The sequence below is a fragment of the Podarcis melisellensis genome (assembly GCF_964234715.1).
Source record: "Podarcis melisellensis genome assembly, chromosome: 2".
NCBI classification, from domain to species: Eukaryota; Metazoa; Chordata; class Lepidosauria; order Squamata; family Lacertidae; genus Podarcis; species Podarcis melisellensis.
The window spans coordinates 61133396-61149983 of NC_138529.1; the positions used below are offsets into that span (position 1 = coordinate 61133396).

Genomic DNA, 16588 nt, shown 5'->3' on the forward strand with positions numbered 1-16588 from the left:
TCCCCCCGGAAAAAAACTATTTCCCCCCATGGCTTCAAAATTTCCAGAAATTTTACATCTCTACCCCCTGCCCAGGCAGGCAGGTGGCTCAGCGCAGCCCTGCTTTGCCCTGGTGGGGCTGGGGTCGCTCCGGCAGCATTGGTGTTGAGGGCTGGGCGGCTGTCTCCCACCCCTGTGCATGCCCACAGGCTCTGGGCACTGACAACTGACAACTGATCTACGCTGCTGGTGATTCATATTGAGACTGTGGGGCTAGAGAAAGGAGATACTGTTTTGCACATTCCAGCAAAACAGTATTGAGTAACATTTTACTGAAATTAACTGGACTTGCCACTGCAACTAACTTGCTGGATTGTGTCTATACAGTAATGTTGTTTGGAATATTGTTTTATTTGGCCTATTATTATTATTAAAAGCTACAGTCATTGTTAAATGTTGCTCTTTTCCTCTGCAGATGTTCACAAACTATGTGTGAAAGTCTTGCACTTCTTTGCAATTTTTCACAGACTTCCTTGTGATTTTATTTTCAACCCCCCCTTTGTAAATAAATAGTCTATGAATAGTTCATTGCCCGTGTTTTATATGTGAGCTTTGAAACTCGCCCTTCATATAAGTAGTAATGTGGCATAATTTCCACTCTGGTTCAATACCTTTTTTAAAACAATGAGTCCCAATATTTTGTTGCTAGATATTCAAGCTTGGCTATTGTTATTTTGTCACAGTGGTTGCAATGGATGGTGAAACGAGGATTTGAATGCAGTGACAAGCCGATGTTTCCAAGTTGCAGAAAAACAGTTGATTAGAATCTAAATAAATATTCTCAGAAATACTACTGTTTCTGTTATGGGAAGGAGATTAAAATTCACTCAAATTCTAGGAGTTGAGTGTGTTTGAGTCTGAAATTACTGCTGCAGATTTCACATTAGAGCCTTTCTGGAGTCTTTAGCAGAAAGGCTTTTCATCTCTGCATGTAATTCCTATGTGTGAGTTCATTGTGGATTTTTCAGCATGATAAAACTTTTGGGGTTTGTTTTCAATATGGAACACATCACTGTCAAATACCTGAAACTGATAGCTTATTTTCTACATGCAGAGATACATATAGAGGCATGCTATATGTACACACAACCATGCACGTACACACACAAGTCTTTCTTAAATTATTAACCACAGCATGCTGCTGACCTCATATGAGATTTGTTGAGCAGCCAGTCCTTTGTCCAAGGTACATACAGTCCTTAAGGTATGGTTTCTTTGAAGATCCAGAGAATAGCAGCCTCCCTTTAAATATGCCTGTATATTTAACCGATACAGTGGATGCTTGGGTTGTGAATGTGATCCGTGTGGGAGGCACATTTGCAACCCACAGCACTGTGTCTGCGCACGTGCGGGTCACGATTCTGCGCATGCGCAAAGCGTGATTTAGTGCTTCTGTGCATGTGCAAGCGCCGAAACCCGAAGTAACCCATTCCGGTACTTCCGGGTTTGGCACAGTGCACAAACTGAAAATGCACAACCTGAAGCATCTGTAGCCCGAGGTATGACTGTATATCTAATGTTCATTGTACATTGAATGCACTAAAATTAGAGATCTGAATGAACATTAAGGGACTCCAGTGGTGGAAGATACATCTGCCAAAAATAAAAGCCCTAAAAGGATTTTTACTGGAATAAAACCAGCTTTTAAATTGTAGGCAAGCAGATCTCATTCTCTTTTTACATATAATATCTCATGACTTGCATCATTATATTAACAAGAACAGTTCTGTTCTTTAGCATTGCTTGATGCATATTTCCTTGGAAACAATAAGGCTTACTTTCAAGTAGGTGTGCAAAGGATTGCTGTTTTCATTCCACACTGGCACAGCAATCTACCTGCCCCCTGCCACCACCAGGAAGAACTTTTTGTCAGTAAGAACAGTTTGACAGTGGAGCGGACTCCCTTGGGAGGTTGTGATTTCTCCTTCCTTGGAGGTTTTAAAGCAGAGGTTGGATGACATGTATTAACTAGCTGAGATTTCTGCATTGCAGGGGGTTGGGCTAAATGACCCTCTGGGGTCCCTTCAAACTCCACAATCCTGTTCTTCTATGATTCTTCCCTGGCCTTGCGCAGCAGAGATGGGGGGGGGGGAAGAGAGACTTTAGAGACTTATGATTGCAGCCTAAATCTATTACACAGAGTGAAAATGACAAAGGTGAAAACAGCTTAAAAGGCAGCAGTACAAAACTAAAAAGTTAGCGGATCATTTAAAGCAGCCTTCACCAACCTGGTGCCATTCAGATGTTTTGGACTGCAACACTGTGGCAGCTTGGGATGATGGGAGCTGTAGCTCAAAACATCTGAATGGCACCACATTGGAGAAGACTAGTCTAATGAATGGCAGAGAGTCAACCTGGTGGATCTTCACTGTGAAGTCGCTCCACAATTTTGATGTCACCTCCAGGAAAACCAGTCTCTTATATACACCCACCTGAGCTGATGTATAGATGGCCATGAGAGCAGGACCTGTGAGACTGATCTTAAAAGCTGTGGGTCCACAAGGGAGTGGGCAGTTTTGGAGATTATCTGGTCCCTAAGGTGTTTCTGTAGCTATGCAAGGGAAAGCTATTGTCCAAATTAGCTCTGGCTCCTAAAATAATCCAGCCTAATCTAGATGCTGGACACCTAGATAGTCAGTCACCTGGTGAGTCAGCATCCACAAGCCTGAACTGAGATAAAACCAATTCCACTCCAAATCTGAGGGGGATGGGAAGAATCAAGGAGAGAACAGGAAAACAAGAACTCTGTGGTGTGGTGAAAGGCAACTTGGGAGAGCGACATTTTGATCAGGAAAACGTCCTACTGAGAGAAGATTAAGCAGCCACCCCCATTCCAGCACAGCAATCAAATGCAGCGCCCCTGAGACGGCATTAAAATAAAATTGAAGCTTGCTGAGAGACATGTATTTGCTACTTTGTGCCTAGTTTGGTCCTATTATGGTGATGCCTAATCTTTTTTTTTTTTTTTAAGAATCCCTTTACTCCACAACAACTATTTCGTAAATGATGGTGCTTTCCCGCCCCATACACTGCTTGCTGGATTAAATAGTGTTATGTACTCAAACATTCTGCATCTTTCCGCCTCTGTGGTGAATAATCTGCATGCACACTCCTGTCGTCTTCTAGGTAACCAGGCACACAGAAGCAAGAGTTTTAGTTCCTGTTGTGGCACAGTTTAGAAAGTATGCTATCCTTGCTCATTATGGCAGGCAGCTTCACTGCTATTTTAGGTTTCACAGCTGAGAAGATGGCTGATCCTGTGGGTTACGAAATAAGGGAGCATTTGTCTTGGTTGGAGAGGCGTTGTGTTTCAAAGGTACTAGCACAGGGAGCAGATGTGGAAGGCTTTTCACACAAAGGTGCTCAGGTAATTACTAATTATACTGCAAAGCCACAATCCACTTGTTTTAGGGCCCCACTGTTGAATATTCTGCTGAATGGCTAAAATTTTTCTCTAAACTCCAAATGAAATCTATTTATTACTTTTTCCACACACCCCTCCCTTTTTGTTGCTGTAACACCTCAGAGCACAGTTTAACAAGAAATGTATATTATCCACAGTGAGAATCTGTGCTTGCTTATTTGAGGTGACTTATTCCCAGGGAACTGTGTATAGGATTGCAATAATATAATGGGCATCACTGTATTTGTTTGGAGTCTGCTCTTTAAAATTATTTAGCATTTGGGATATTGTGGTTAGATAAACCCCTGGTACAGTGGCACCTCGGGTTAAGAACTTAATTTGTTCCAGAAGTCTGTTCTTAACCTGAAACTGAAGCACCACTTTAGCTGCGCTTCCTGCTGCTGCGCTGCTGGAGCCCGATTTCCTGAAGCAAAGTTCTTAACCCGAGGTACTATTTCTGCGTTAGCGGAGTCTGTAACCTGAAGCGTATGTAACCCGAGGTACCACTGTATTTCCTTTCCCATCACCACTTGACTAAAAGAATAGTGGTCCCTATAAATTTCATCTCTTGTTTCTGACACACTTAGGGTGGTAGTCAGGTAGGTTTTACTCAGAATAGACCTGTTGGATTTAATGAACAGGTCTAAGTTAATTTCAGTGTGTCTGTTTCGAGAAAAACTTAGTTGAATACCAACCTCAGCTTGGAAAGGAACTTTCTCACTTGATGAGAAAATCTGTCTGAAACAAACTGTAAACCACCCAATCTGATGCATTAGTTTGGAGATGTTTTTGGTAAGTACATTTTAGCTTGTGTCTTTAAGAAAACGCAGCTTTTTTATTGTCAGAGATTGTGAGCTTGCATGCACATGACATTGGCCTGCTTTGGATGACACACTAAGCCAAACGTAGGCTAAGCCAGACCTTAGCTTGGCCTAGAGCAGCCCGGCAGCAAAATGGACCAGGGAGGAGTAAAGTGGTTGTAATCTCCTCCTGGGAAGCTTGTACACTCACTCGATTTCATTAAGCTAAAGTTGTTTCGCATGTTGTGTGAACCAGGTAGTTGCTTCTCCAGTTACCCAGAACTGACAGAGATTTGGAAGTAAAATGATTTCTTATCAGCCTGACTCATCCCCATGGATAACGATTCTTGAAACTGAGAGGAATTCCAAAATAGTTCTTGGGTATGGTGAGCACGTGCTGTTCCAAGAGAACAATGTCACAGGAACTTATGCAACCCCTTGATAATGCCTAAAGCAACTCCTGGAATCCTACCACCCACGTGTATTTATTTCATGTTGGTTGTATGCTGCTGCCATATTGGGAAGAGGTGCCATTGGTCTTAGATGTGCATTCCTTTTGTGGTCCCCCCCCCTCCCGAGTTGCTATTTGCTCAAAATCACAGATTCCTGAAATACTTTAACAAATCGCATTAATCTTCCCACTTTGGGCAAAATTTCACAATGGTTTTCTGTGTGAAAACTGCTATTTCAGAAGGCGCAAAACTGGTTCATGGAAAATCTTTACCCTCCGGCTCCTTTGTGCCCTTTTCCATGCCTGTTCTGATCCATTGATAGCTCATCTACTTCTGCTTAGAGTCACAGGGAGAGAACATGTCCGCCTTGCCCTCCCTTGTCTTGCCATGCTTTGCTGGAAGCTTCATTGCCCAAAACTATTGAGCAGCATGACTTTTTGCCCCAGTCTAGCAGTTCTGGTGATGCATCATGAATGACCAGGTAGGGACAGAGTGTAGATGTGGATGGGCATGCACACCTGGATGGTAATCCAAATGGACATACCATTAAACACTATGCCAAATATTCACCTGAAAGTGGATGTTAGTAGTTTCAGTGGAATGTGCATCATTTGTACGTAAGCCAGGATGTGAATCTTCATCCACATTCTGCATCAACTGATCAATTTCATTTATGGTTTAAATATACTCTTTTGTTATTTGGGAGTACATAAATATTGCAAATCAATAAGTACGACAGGAGTGGAGTGAGGGAGCAATGAGACGTCAGGGAACACACCTGCAACCTTGTAAACAGTTTTGCATTCTGTTGAAAACGTGTGCAAACCATTAACAAGAGGGTGTATTTAACCAGAGTGAAAAAAGACCTAATGTTTGGCTGAACACAGGTGTAAATCCATTTCTTTTTTACATCCATGATCTATTCAGATATTGATATACTGTAATTGGTTTACACTCTGGTGTGCCGCTCCAGGCATTAACGCAATCCTTTTGTTTTCTTTGGGGACATCTTGCCAGCAGAGAGTAGATTAGGTTATGCAGATTAATTGGGATAAATCCTGGCCGCAGAATAGCAAATGAAACAGAACAAATCCTTGGATCATGACTAAATTAGTACTTAGGTGTTGATTGTTTTAGGTAAAAAACCTGAATGTGTATCAGTGCGTGAATGCATGTGCATACACTCAAAGGTGATTCCTTTTATGGTTCGTGTAGCATATTAAAGCAGTTCCCTTATCTAATGATAGCTAAGTTGAGCGCTATTAGGGTTACACATTAACAATAGTAACGATGCCTTCCCTCTATACGGACATTAGCCTCCCCTTGATCCCCATTTTGAACTTCTTGCCTCTGGCCTCATTAACAGGTTTATTTGGGCTGATCAAGGAGGTCATTTACCTCCCATAATTGTGACAAGATTGTGGATGGGGGCGGGAATTCAAAATAAGTTAGCCCTTCTTATCAGAAGATAGTCAGGTGGTGGCAATAAAGTTTTCAAATATTAAAAATTGGACAATTGGGCTCAATGCCTACTATCAGAAAAAGTGGTTTAATGAATAAAGAATAGGAGTTAATTGGAAAGCAAAGATAGCAGGAGAGCTGCCTTTGAAGTTAGGGATTAGGGCTGGGCGATATCTGGTTTTCAACATCACAATATTTCACCAGCTAAACATCGCGATATTTCAATATATCACAATGTTTGAAATAAGGCTGAAACTATGTAGAGGTGAATGTGGTAATGCCCTGGCAACTGCTACTACTTATGGGTCTAACTCTAAAACTGATAAATGTTTACTTACCTTTAACATATTGTTTAAACTGTTATGTTATAGTACTACTGTACTGATAATGTTTAAATTAGCACATTATCTCTAAAACTAAAGCTGTAGAAGTAATTCAGTAGCATAGATATCAAAGGTTAGGTGAGTTTCCTAAAAAATTAATTACATTACTAAACAAGAAAAGAGCCAATTCACAATCACTGTCCCAATTTTAGATATTCCAATATATTTCACTATTGAGTCTTAGCTGAATGTGTGCATCCCACAACACCAGTTATTAGATTGTTAATTTCCTTTTCTAAACCAGGCCAAAACAGAAAGGAATGAATACATTTTAATAGAACAAAAAATTGCTAACGAGGAATGTGCATTTCTTTTATAAACCAGGCCAAACCAGAAAGAATGGATAAAATTTTACAGAATAAAAAATGATTAAACATATATATTTTTGCAAGGAAAAATATTTTTGGCACAGTGCTTTAAACATATTTACAAATCTATGAAAGCAAAATACGAAACTATAGCAACTAGTGGTTAAAAACAGGTTCTTAAAAACAACAAACAAACAAACAAGTTTTAAAGACACCCAAAGTTTCACGTTCTGCTCGAATCAGTAAAACTAAAACCTATTCAAATATGAATTTTCTGACAAAATTGTCTCTGGCTAGATTTTAGAAGTGGGTCTTACCACTTTCTCATCAGAGGAAGAAGGAAGTGGCTAAATGGGGAGGGTTTGCATTCAGATAAACAATATATTTGCGACAACTGCATGTAAAAATGTTAATTTTTTCCATTGCAGATTATATTTTGTTTAAAAAAGGTGTGTGTGTATTCTAGGCTCACACTCTTCAGTCAACCTTAGAAGGGATGTGAATGCCTATGTATAATGGGGCATGGCTTAGCTTGATTTTAAATATTTTTTATTAAGGATTTTCTTGTTTTACAGAAGTGTAGTGCCTCGTATTTTTTTTCCTTCTTCTTCCACATAGCGTTTTTACAAATCTGTTTCATTTGTTGAGGCATTAGGGGGAGAAGAAAAAAAGAAAGAAAGAAAAAAGAAAGGGGGGTGGAGGGAGGGGAGATGGATGGGGTGGGGTCGGGTGGCGATGTTTCTATTATGTTTAATGTATGCAGAGTTTGGTGTCAGCGTTGCTTGTGTTGTTCACTTGTGTTCCTTTGGTGGTGAGAGAGGTTGGGGTTGGCCCAGGGTGTGATTGTTTGCTTGTGATTGGCTGTGGTGATCTTTGTTTTCGTGTGTGAGTGAGGTGGGTGGGTGTTTTGGATCAGGTTAGCCATATTGATTTGTATGCTGTTGGTGGATTATTGGGGCATGGCTTAGCTGAGCCTGGCAAACTGTTCTGGTAACGCCTGTATTTACTGTCCATATTACCAGCAGAACATCCTCTTAATGGACAACTGAGCATGATGGAAACAAGAAAAAAGAAATCAATTGATGTATGGATGGTACATACCGTATTTTTCTGTGTATAAGACAATGTTTTGTACGATTGGTGGTCAGGTGGGTGTGCGATTGTTGGCAACCCGCCCCCCCCCAAAGCTCAACAATTCCAAGCAATCTCCCCCCATTTCCTTAATAAGGGGTCCCCAAAAATAGAGGGTGTCTTATATGTGGGGGGCTGTATACACAGAAAAATACAGTAAATAAAATCTGGGCATGAAATGCAGTATTACCATGCAGTGGAATGTTGGATTGACATTTAAGAAAATTGTAAGTCATGCTGTTTAACATGTACATGAAACCGCTTGATGGGGTTACACTCCCTCTGAAGGAGCAGGTACAGTGGTACCTCGGGTTACATACGCTTCAGGTTACAGACTCCGCTAACCCAGAAATAGTGCTTCAGGTTAAGAACTTTGCTTCAAGATGAGAACAGAAATCGTGCTCTGGCGGCGCGGCAGCAGCGGGAGGCCCCATTAGCTAAAGTGGTGCTTCAGGTTAAGAACAGTTTCAGGTTAAGAACGGACCTCCGGAAAGAATTAAGTACTTAACCCAGGGTACCACTGTACATAGCTTGAGGCTCAGGTGGCCTCAGTGGTGTAGAGTACCTTCCATCACCTTCAACTGATGGCCCAGTTGCACTCCTATATGGACAGGGATAACCTACTTTTTGTCACCTATGCTCTGGTAACCTCTAAGTTAGATTATTGAAACACATTATGCTTGCTCACTAGGGCAAGATGGTTTCAAAATTCACTGATCCTGGCCAGACTGCACTGGCTAACAGTTTCCAGGCCCATTTCAAAGTGCTATAAAGCCTTAAAATGCTCAGGACTTCCTCTCTTCGTATGAGCCTACCTGGACCCTGAGATCACCCTCTGAGGCCCTTCTTCGTGTGTCTCCTGCATGGGAGGTCCAGAGGATGGCAACACAAGAACAGGCCTCCCCATCTGCAGAATGCTCTCCCCAAGGTGGCTTGCCTGGCACCGTTATTACATCTCTTTAGACATGTAATCATTACTCTATAATCAGGCCTTTCACTGATTAACATTCTATGGCCTTTAAATGAGTTTGTTTTGGGGGGATTATTGGTTTTGTTTTTGTTTTCATTATGCATTTTGTGTTCTCATTTTGTATTTTTATGTTGTGAACTGCCCTGTAATCTTTGGATGAAGGGTGGTATACTACTACTACTAATAATAATAATAATAAATAACAGGTGTTCAGAAGCCCACATTTCTGTCTTTCTCTTTGATAATCATTTCAGATGACACAGGCAACTCCCTATTTACAGAGGGGTTACGTCATTTTGGCCATTTTCGCACTCTTTTGGGAACTGTTTTTGCCTCTTTAGGTGCCATTTCTGGGTTTGCGGCAATGTGGGTGGTCACACGTGACTCAATTACATGTAAATAGGGAGTTACCTGTTGAAGCAAGTACACAGAAACCTGTCACATGAAATGATTTAGGTATAGTTGTCTTTTGTATCCAAACTACCGATCTTCCATGCTTTCTGGTCAACACACATTTCACTAATACAGCGGAATTCCCACTTACATGGGGGGTTCTGTTCCCGGCCACCGTGCGCATCAGCGGGATGCTCTTAAGTCCCTTCCCCCCCCTGCCCCCTTTCAGCACTGAAAATAGTGTGTGTGTCAGCAGTTGCGTGTGTACTGATCGTGCACGAGTGGGAAACGCCTGTATGTCAGAATTCGCAAATTGTAGCTGATACATTTTACATTTTCCCTTTTTTCCTAATAGCCCTCTCCCTACAAAACCCATCTGATAACTTGGAACTGATATAGTAATTGTGTTCACTCTCCACTCAGTCATTAGTTTTTTTTCTTCTGTTTATGAATCATCCGCATTTCTGTGCTCTACACGTATTTGCTAATTATTGACATGGATGAGTAATGCAGCTAAGCCAGGGGTTGCCAACCTTTTAGGGGCCACAGGCACATTTTGAATGTTGAAAGTGCCATGGGCGCCACCCCCTCTGGTTATTCCTCCCCCTCCCAACCAGACAGAAAGCAGATCTGTGTACGCATGCACATATTCTTTGCTTTCATAAGTGGTCTGAGTAAAAGTCAGGTGTAGTAGAATTAAAATGGATCCTCCTGAACTTGCAGAATGTGTGACATGGTTTAATGGTGGTTTTCAGGGGATCCCTTGAAAAATTAGAGTAAATAAGGATCCGTGTCTCAGATCCATGTTTTTTGGGTCATGGCAGTGCTGGAAAACAGTGGATCTGTAGGGGGTTTCCAATGGATACAAAAGTGATCCAAGATTTGATGGTGGCTTGGGATATGTGTGAACCCATTAAAATTATGAAATTTCAAGAGGATCAATTTTACTGCTTCCTGTTAAGCTGCCCAGGAGCCAATCTGAGCCTCGGAAAGCACATAGAGCTGAAAGAAGTGGCGAAGAGTGCCACTCTTTCAACTTCCTCCTTCAGTGCTATGTAGTCTTTAGGAGGGTAAGGGAAGATAACCACTCTGGCTAATGCAATGAGATGGGGGAGGGGATTAAGAGCTTTCACAGGCATCAGGGTGTTGTGCCCATGGGCACCATGTTGGCAACCCAGAATGAAATAATATATAGGCTGTATTGTTTAATACTCCCCTGCTTCCTTCTAGTTCCTTTGAGTGATAGAATATTCAGATTATTTGACACTACTTAACAGCCTGATCCTATGCAAAGTTAGACATGCCTAAACCCACTGATTTTTTATATGCATGGGATGGACTGTTAATCCTATTTGGCTGGCTGATAAAATAGATTAGAAAAAATGAGTTATCAAGTATGAGTAATTAACGACAAAACAAGCACGCAGACCTTGTGTTTCTCCAGTTAATTGGGGGCTGGGATGGGGAGGTAAAAATCCTATTTAAATTCATGAAATGTTTGAAATTGAAAGACAAAGTCATGAAGAGCGTTGTAAATGTTCTAGTGAGATGCCCATCAAATGGACCAGAGGAGGGAACATATTTCAGAAAGTGGTGATATAGATGGACTGTAGCTGAGTGTGTTGGCGGGTTGTGAGTCAACCTCCACTAAGTTTTCCCATTCTTAGGTGGGTTTTAGACACCTTTCTTTTCCTCTGCATCTTTGTCCTCCAGGCTTGGCCTCCTATATTGTAGCAGGGCTCCTGTGCCTTTAAAATGCTGCATGTCCAGCACAAAAGTAACAGCTGCTGCTGCTACCCTCATCTATACACTCTTTTTCTTCCATGTAAAGCTGGTGTTGTAGGAAAAGAGCAGAGGGTGAACTTATAGTAGGAATGGGAGAGCATAAGATTGTGGGTCCCAAATATCAATCAGGTTGCTTGACTGTTTAAGTTACATCCCATTTGGATTACTGCACTGTGCTCTATGTGGGGCTTTGAAAAGTGATCAGAAACTTCAACCAGCTCAAAAAGCTGCAGCAAGATTGCTGGCTGAGGCTGGCTATAGGGAGCATACAATTTCCTTGCAAGAACAGCTTCACTGGGAGGGAATGCGAAGGTGCTTGCACTCTCTAAGACAGAGGCACCGACGCAGGAATAAGATGGAGGGCTGGTTGCGTGTGCGCAACGTCATGATGGCGGTGTCACGCATGACGTCACAATGTTGTTTGCGATGCCTGGATGGGCGCTGTTGCGTGCAACATCCAGACATCACACAGCATCTCTCCCAGGAGAGACACATGGCTCAGGTGCGCTGCAGGCCCCGCGGTAAGTCCCACCCCCTGGGTGAGTGGTACCCAGTGCGCCCCCCCAGCTACGCCTCTGGTGAATCCCCTAGGGCCTGTTGTGAATCATGGAGGCCAGTGTAATCAGTACCTGTTTCAGCAGTGGGCACACAGCAAAATGGCATTCATGCAGGCATCACGAGAAATACTTGTGTGGAGAGGCACATCGTGGAAAGCCAGTGAGAGCCAATGTGGTACAGTAGTTCTCGGACAGTGCATTGTCCCTCCCAGACTGCTCACTTGACTGTCTGGATTAGTATGTAAATAAAATGCTGTAATAACTATTGAGAGCCAGTGTGGTGTAGTGGTTAAGAGCGGTAGACTCGTAATCTGGTGAACCGGGTTCGCTTCCTCGCTCCTCCACATGCAGCTGCTGGGTGACCTTGGGCTAGTCACACTTCTCTGAAGTCTCTCAGTCTCACTCATCTCACAGAGTGTTTGTTGTGGGAGAGGAAGGGAAAGGATATTGTTAGCTGCTTTGAGACTCCTTAAGGGGAGTGAAAGGCGGGATATCAAGTCCAAACTCCTCCTCTTCCTCCTCTTCTTCTTCTTCTTTTGAACTGAAGTCAATGCTTCCTATTTATACTCAGAACAGAATTTGGCCTACTTTTGCTAATATACTTCAGCAGCGCCAGGGCCAAAATCTGGTGCTCGACATTTGGTGAGCAGCTGGAGATAAGCAATTGCAACTGCCAGGCAGAATTCTCACCGACAACTGATGTTGATCCCAGGCATTAAAATTAATGAGCAAATGCTCTGGATTTCTCACCCGCTGGGTGCTGGTTTCAATGCCAATCTTATTGGCAAAAGTTAAGGAAAAGACAGCTAACAGACATCTGCTCTTCTCTGGACTGGTTCCTGTTCAGTGGACTGAGATTCCTATTCAAAAGGATGTTGATATCTTAAATGGTCCTGCCTGATGTTTTGGACAGAATTTATTTATTTGCTGTTGAGAGTCAAATGGTCATACGGTACTCATGCACTGTGTCACCATAGAACCCACAAACCCCATAGTTCCCTCGTGGGGCTTCCAAGCCTCTGGAATAATGCAGAGGTGTAGAAAGTTAATTGTGAGGACTGTTGCAAAATTACACAGCCTCATTTCCATTTTTGTTCCCTATTCCACTGTGCACAAGAGCTCCATTGTACATGACTCATAATTAGTCTGCAGGGGTCCAAGCTGGATAGCTGATGTGAATGTCAGGCTGCCCACAGAGAACTCTGCTCAGTTAATTTCTGGTGGATTTAAATTAAATTCATCTTGAATGCTAACAAATTGAACAGGGTGCTTGAGAGACCCTGCAATGGTTAATTAAATATATGAATTGTTTCTATTCTTGAAATTACTGCCTCTTCTTTTAGGAGTGAATGTTGATCCTTATGCAACCTACCTGGCACCATCCATGCACAAAAGGGGAAGTACCAGCAGATCTACAGAAATAAATAAGAAAGGGGGGGACCCTAAGAGGTTGGGAACCGTAAAGCAGCCCAGTGAGAGCAAAATATGCACAGTGGCCACAACAATTGCTGACTGACAGTTGCAGGAGAGAGATGGAGGGAAGCAGAAAAATGAGTGAGAGGGAGAATTGGATGGAATATCGTGGATGAGAACAATGGCTGGACTGGAACCCTAAACAGGAGCACTGCACATGGCTACGTTTTGTTACCAGTTCCACTTGTACAGCTGTTTTATTACTCACAAGGGTTTCTAGATGGCAACAACACAAAACACACACAGGGTGGCACACACCTTTTGTGTTGTCTTAAATAATGTACAAGCTAGCCTGATTTGTGCAAATTCCACAATATGTAATCCCCTCTCAGGGGTTTGCCCTCTGTTTGCATTTGTCTCTTGGGGAATGGACACTTGCTGCCATTACGGGGAAGGAAAGGATGCGTACGATGTGGAAATGTCTCTTAGCGCACTCCTTATAGACAGAGGTTTCTTTGTAAAAGTGAATTGGGGCACAGAAACAACATGATGCCAATGGCAATTGCTAGGTCACACCTCAACTACGTGAACATCAAGTAAGAGCAAAACAGGGCACATCAAGGGAGCGACTGCAGCTGCTAAGAACGTGCTGCTGTTAAATGGGAGGCCTGAATACCTCTGAAGAATGGAACACTAGAATGAAGAAATGTCAACACTGGCAATCAGAGAAAGCTGCGTGGTGTACCACTGAAGAACTGGAACTGATATGTATCTTAACACTTGGCCAAAGTACAAAAAAGCATACATTTAAGAATACACTTCCTGTAACTTTAAGAAAACTCTATAGCTAGAAGTTTTAAAAGGCACAACATGAAATACGAATTTTAACTCAGAGAAACATTCTACCTCCACTACTGCTCCTGCCATCCTCCACCAGCTTACCACTTTGCCATTCCCTGCCTCTCCTGTCCTCCTCCTCCTTTTCCCATTGCTGCTTTCTTCAATGTTGTTGTTTAAATTAAATTAATGTACTTCCCTTCACCAGATGACCACAAGACGGTTATGGCAATACATTTCCCACATCCCTTCTGCTAATTCAGTGTCTTACTGTTTGCTGTTTATTAGGGAAGACCAGAACGAAAGACAAGTATCGTGTTGTCTACACAGACCACCAGCGCTTGGAACTAGAGAAGGAATTCCACTACAGCCACTACATCACCATCCGGCGGAAAGCAGAACTGGCAGCAACGCTGGGACTCACCGAGCGGCAGGTTGGTACAGAAGGGTCTTGCACAGGAGTGGGGGGTCCTGTTGGACTCCCAACTCCAATCAGCCCCAGCTAGCATAGCCAATGTTCAGCAGTGGCGGGAATTGGGAATCCGGCAACAACTGGAGGGCCACAAGTTCCTCACCCCTCATGTAGCAGGATCACAAACCATCACAAAATGTAAAGCATTACAATGAACATCTCAGGCACAGATGCCAGTGCAAATGTTGAGGATAAAGACTGCAATCTTATACACACTTACCTCAAAATTGACCCCACTGAATACGCTTACGTTTGTGTAAATACGTATAGGATCAGGCTGTGAATGTGCTTCATGGTTGGTTATCCTCTGTCTTGCTTGGCAGATATCAAATGTAGGCTAGATACCTACATAACTGTTTTTTAGTTAGGTGGTCCAGGTTGGTGGGTAGTGATGGGCCAAGGAAAACGTGGTCAGATGATGAGCCTGTTATAGCATTGGCATATTCACCTGCCTCAGTGTAGGTCCCACTTTCCTCCTCACTGTTTGACTATGACTGAATAGTTCTCAGCAGGAAACCTTAATGCTCAGCTATTACTATGTGGAACATAAAAATGACACGGAAGATTGGAAGTCCCCAGAAAGGTATCTGATTACAGACTATTAGGGGCATTAGAAAACAGCAAAAACATCCTAAATGAATTCTTACCGTTATGTATCCATTTTGCCTCTGCTCTGAATCATGCCATGCTCTTCCTCCTCTCAATTCCTTTTCATCTCTGCCTTTCCTTGGCCACTATATATTCTTTTACTTTGCCTGTCCGCTCATTTGTCTTCTTTCTGTAACTTGAACCATCTCATAACTACAGTACATACACACATCATTTTATTTGTATGCCACTTTCCATATTTCAAACCATGCTCAAGGCAGCTGACACCACGAAAGAAATCACGTAAATACAAACATAACAAAAGTAGTCATAAGCGATAAATAAAACACCAAAAAAGTCACAACCAAATTGAACAATTTCAACATAAGTCATAATGCATTTAAAAATATAGTATCAATAACACTAATACTAATAAAGATTTGTATCAATAACAGCACACACACCTGAACAAACCCCCCTATGCACAGCCCAAGAGTCTTTTCAGCAGCCTCAACTTTTGTAGATGGAGTCAGTCAGGGCTCCGCTGTCCCACACCAGGTGAAAAAGGCTGACAAGACAGGGAGCAGGTCTTCCTGGACTCACAGTGAAGATGGTCTTGTCCTGGGCATCCATCTCAATCCTCTTTCTCTCCCATCTTCCTCCTTTATATTCTGTATGGCCTTTACCGCCTTCTGCGTTTGTCTCTGCAGGTGAAAATCTGGTTCCAGAACCGCAGAGCAAAGGAAAGGAAGGTGAACAAGAAGAAGATGCAGCAGCAGACCCAGCCTGCCAGCACAACCACACCGACTCCTCCAGCAGTTGGCACCCCTGGTCCCATTGGAGGCATCTGCAGCAGCACTACCAACCTGGTTTCCTCATCACCAATGACTATCAAGGAAGAATTTATGCCTTAAACTCAGCCCTTCCAGTTGAACTGCATATAAACCAAAACAGCAATACAGTGGTACCTCTAGTTAAGAACTTGATTCGTTCTGGAGGTCCGTTCTTAACCTGAAACTGTTCTTAACCTGAGGTACCATTTTAGCTAATGGGACCTCCAGCCGCCACCGCGCCGCCGGAGCATGATTTCTGTTCTCATCCTGAAGCAAAGTTCTTAACCTGCAGTACTATTTCTGGGTTAGCGGAGTCTGTAACTGAAGCGTCTGTAACCCGAGGTACCACTCTATACGGATTAACCACAAGAATCGGCACTAGCTGGCATACTCTCGAAACTTACACAGAGGCAATGCTATCACTGCTGAACCAATGAAGCCATTTCCTCTTTGACCCACTGGGTTATTTTCTATGATACCACTGCAGGGGAGAATCATGGACTTATTCCTAGGAATAGAAGCAATAGGCTCCTTATCTTTTCTGTACTTTTCTTTGGGAATGACTTGCTCTTGTTGCAAAATATTTAAAGAGAAAAGAAAATGCAAGCATGGATGCTTTGGGGTTGGGGGGAAGAAACGGACAACCAGGGTACTTAGGAAGTGTTTCAGGAGCATTTGCCAGTATCTGGCATCTGACCACAACCAGGCCTTGATATCTTGGCCAGAAGGACTGAGCTTGTCAGGTCAACTATCCAAAGCCAAC

The 16588-nt window shown here is 42.7% G+C and overlaps 1 protein-coding gene across 1 annotated transcript in view; it reads left to right on the plus strand.

Annotated features, from left to right (window-relative positions):
- The window catches only part of CDX1 (caudal type homeobox 1), a 29767-nt gene extending 13791 nt beyond the window's left edge, over window positions 1–15976 (plus strand). The window contains exons 2-3 of the mRNA XM_081897059.1: window positions 14221–14366; window positions 15703–15976. Coding sequence (XP_081753185.1) covers window positions 14221–14366; window positions 15703–15906 — 350 coding nt within the window. The 3' untranslated portion in view covers window positions 15907–15976. The remainder of the gene's footprint in view (window positions 1–14220; window positions 14367–15702) is intronic.
- The last annotated feature ends 612 nt before the right edge of the window (window positions 15977–16588 follow it).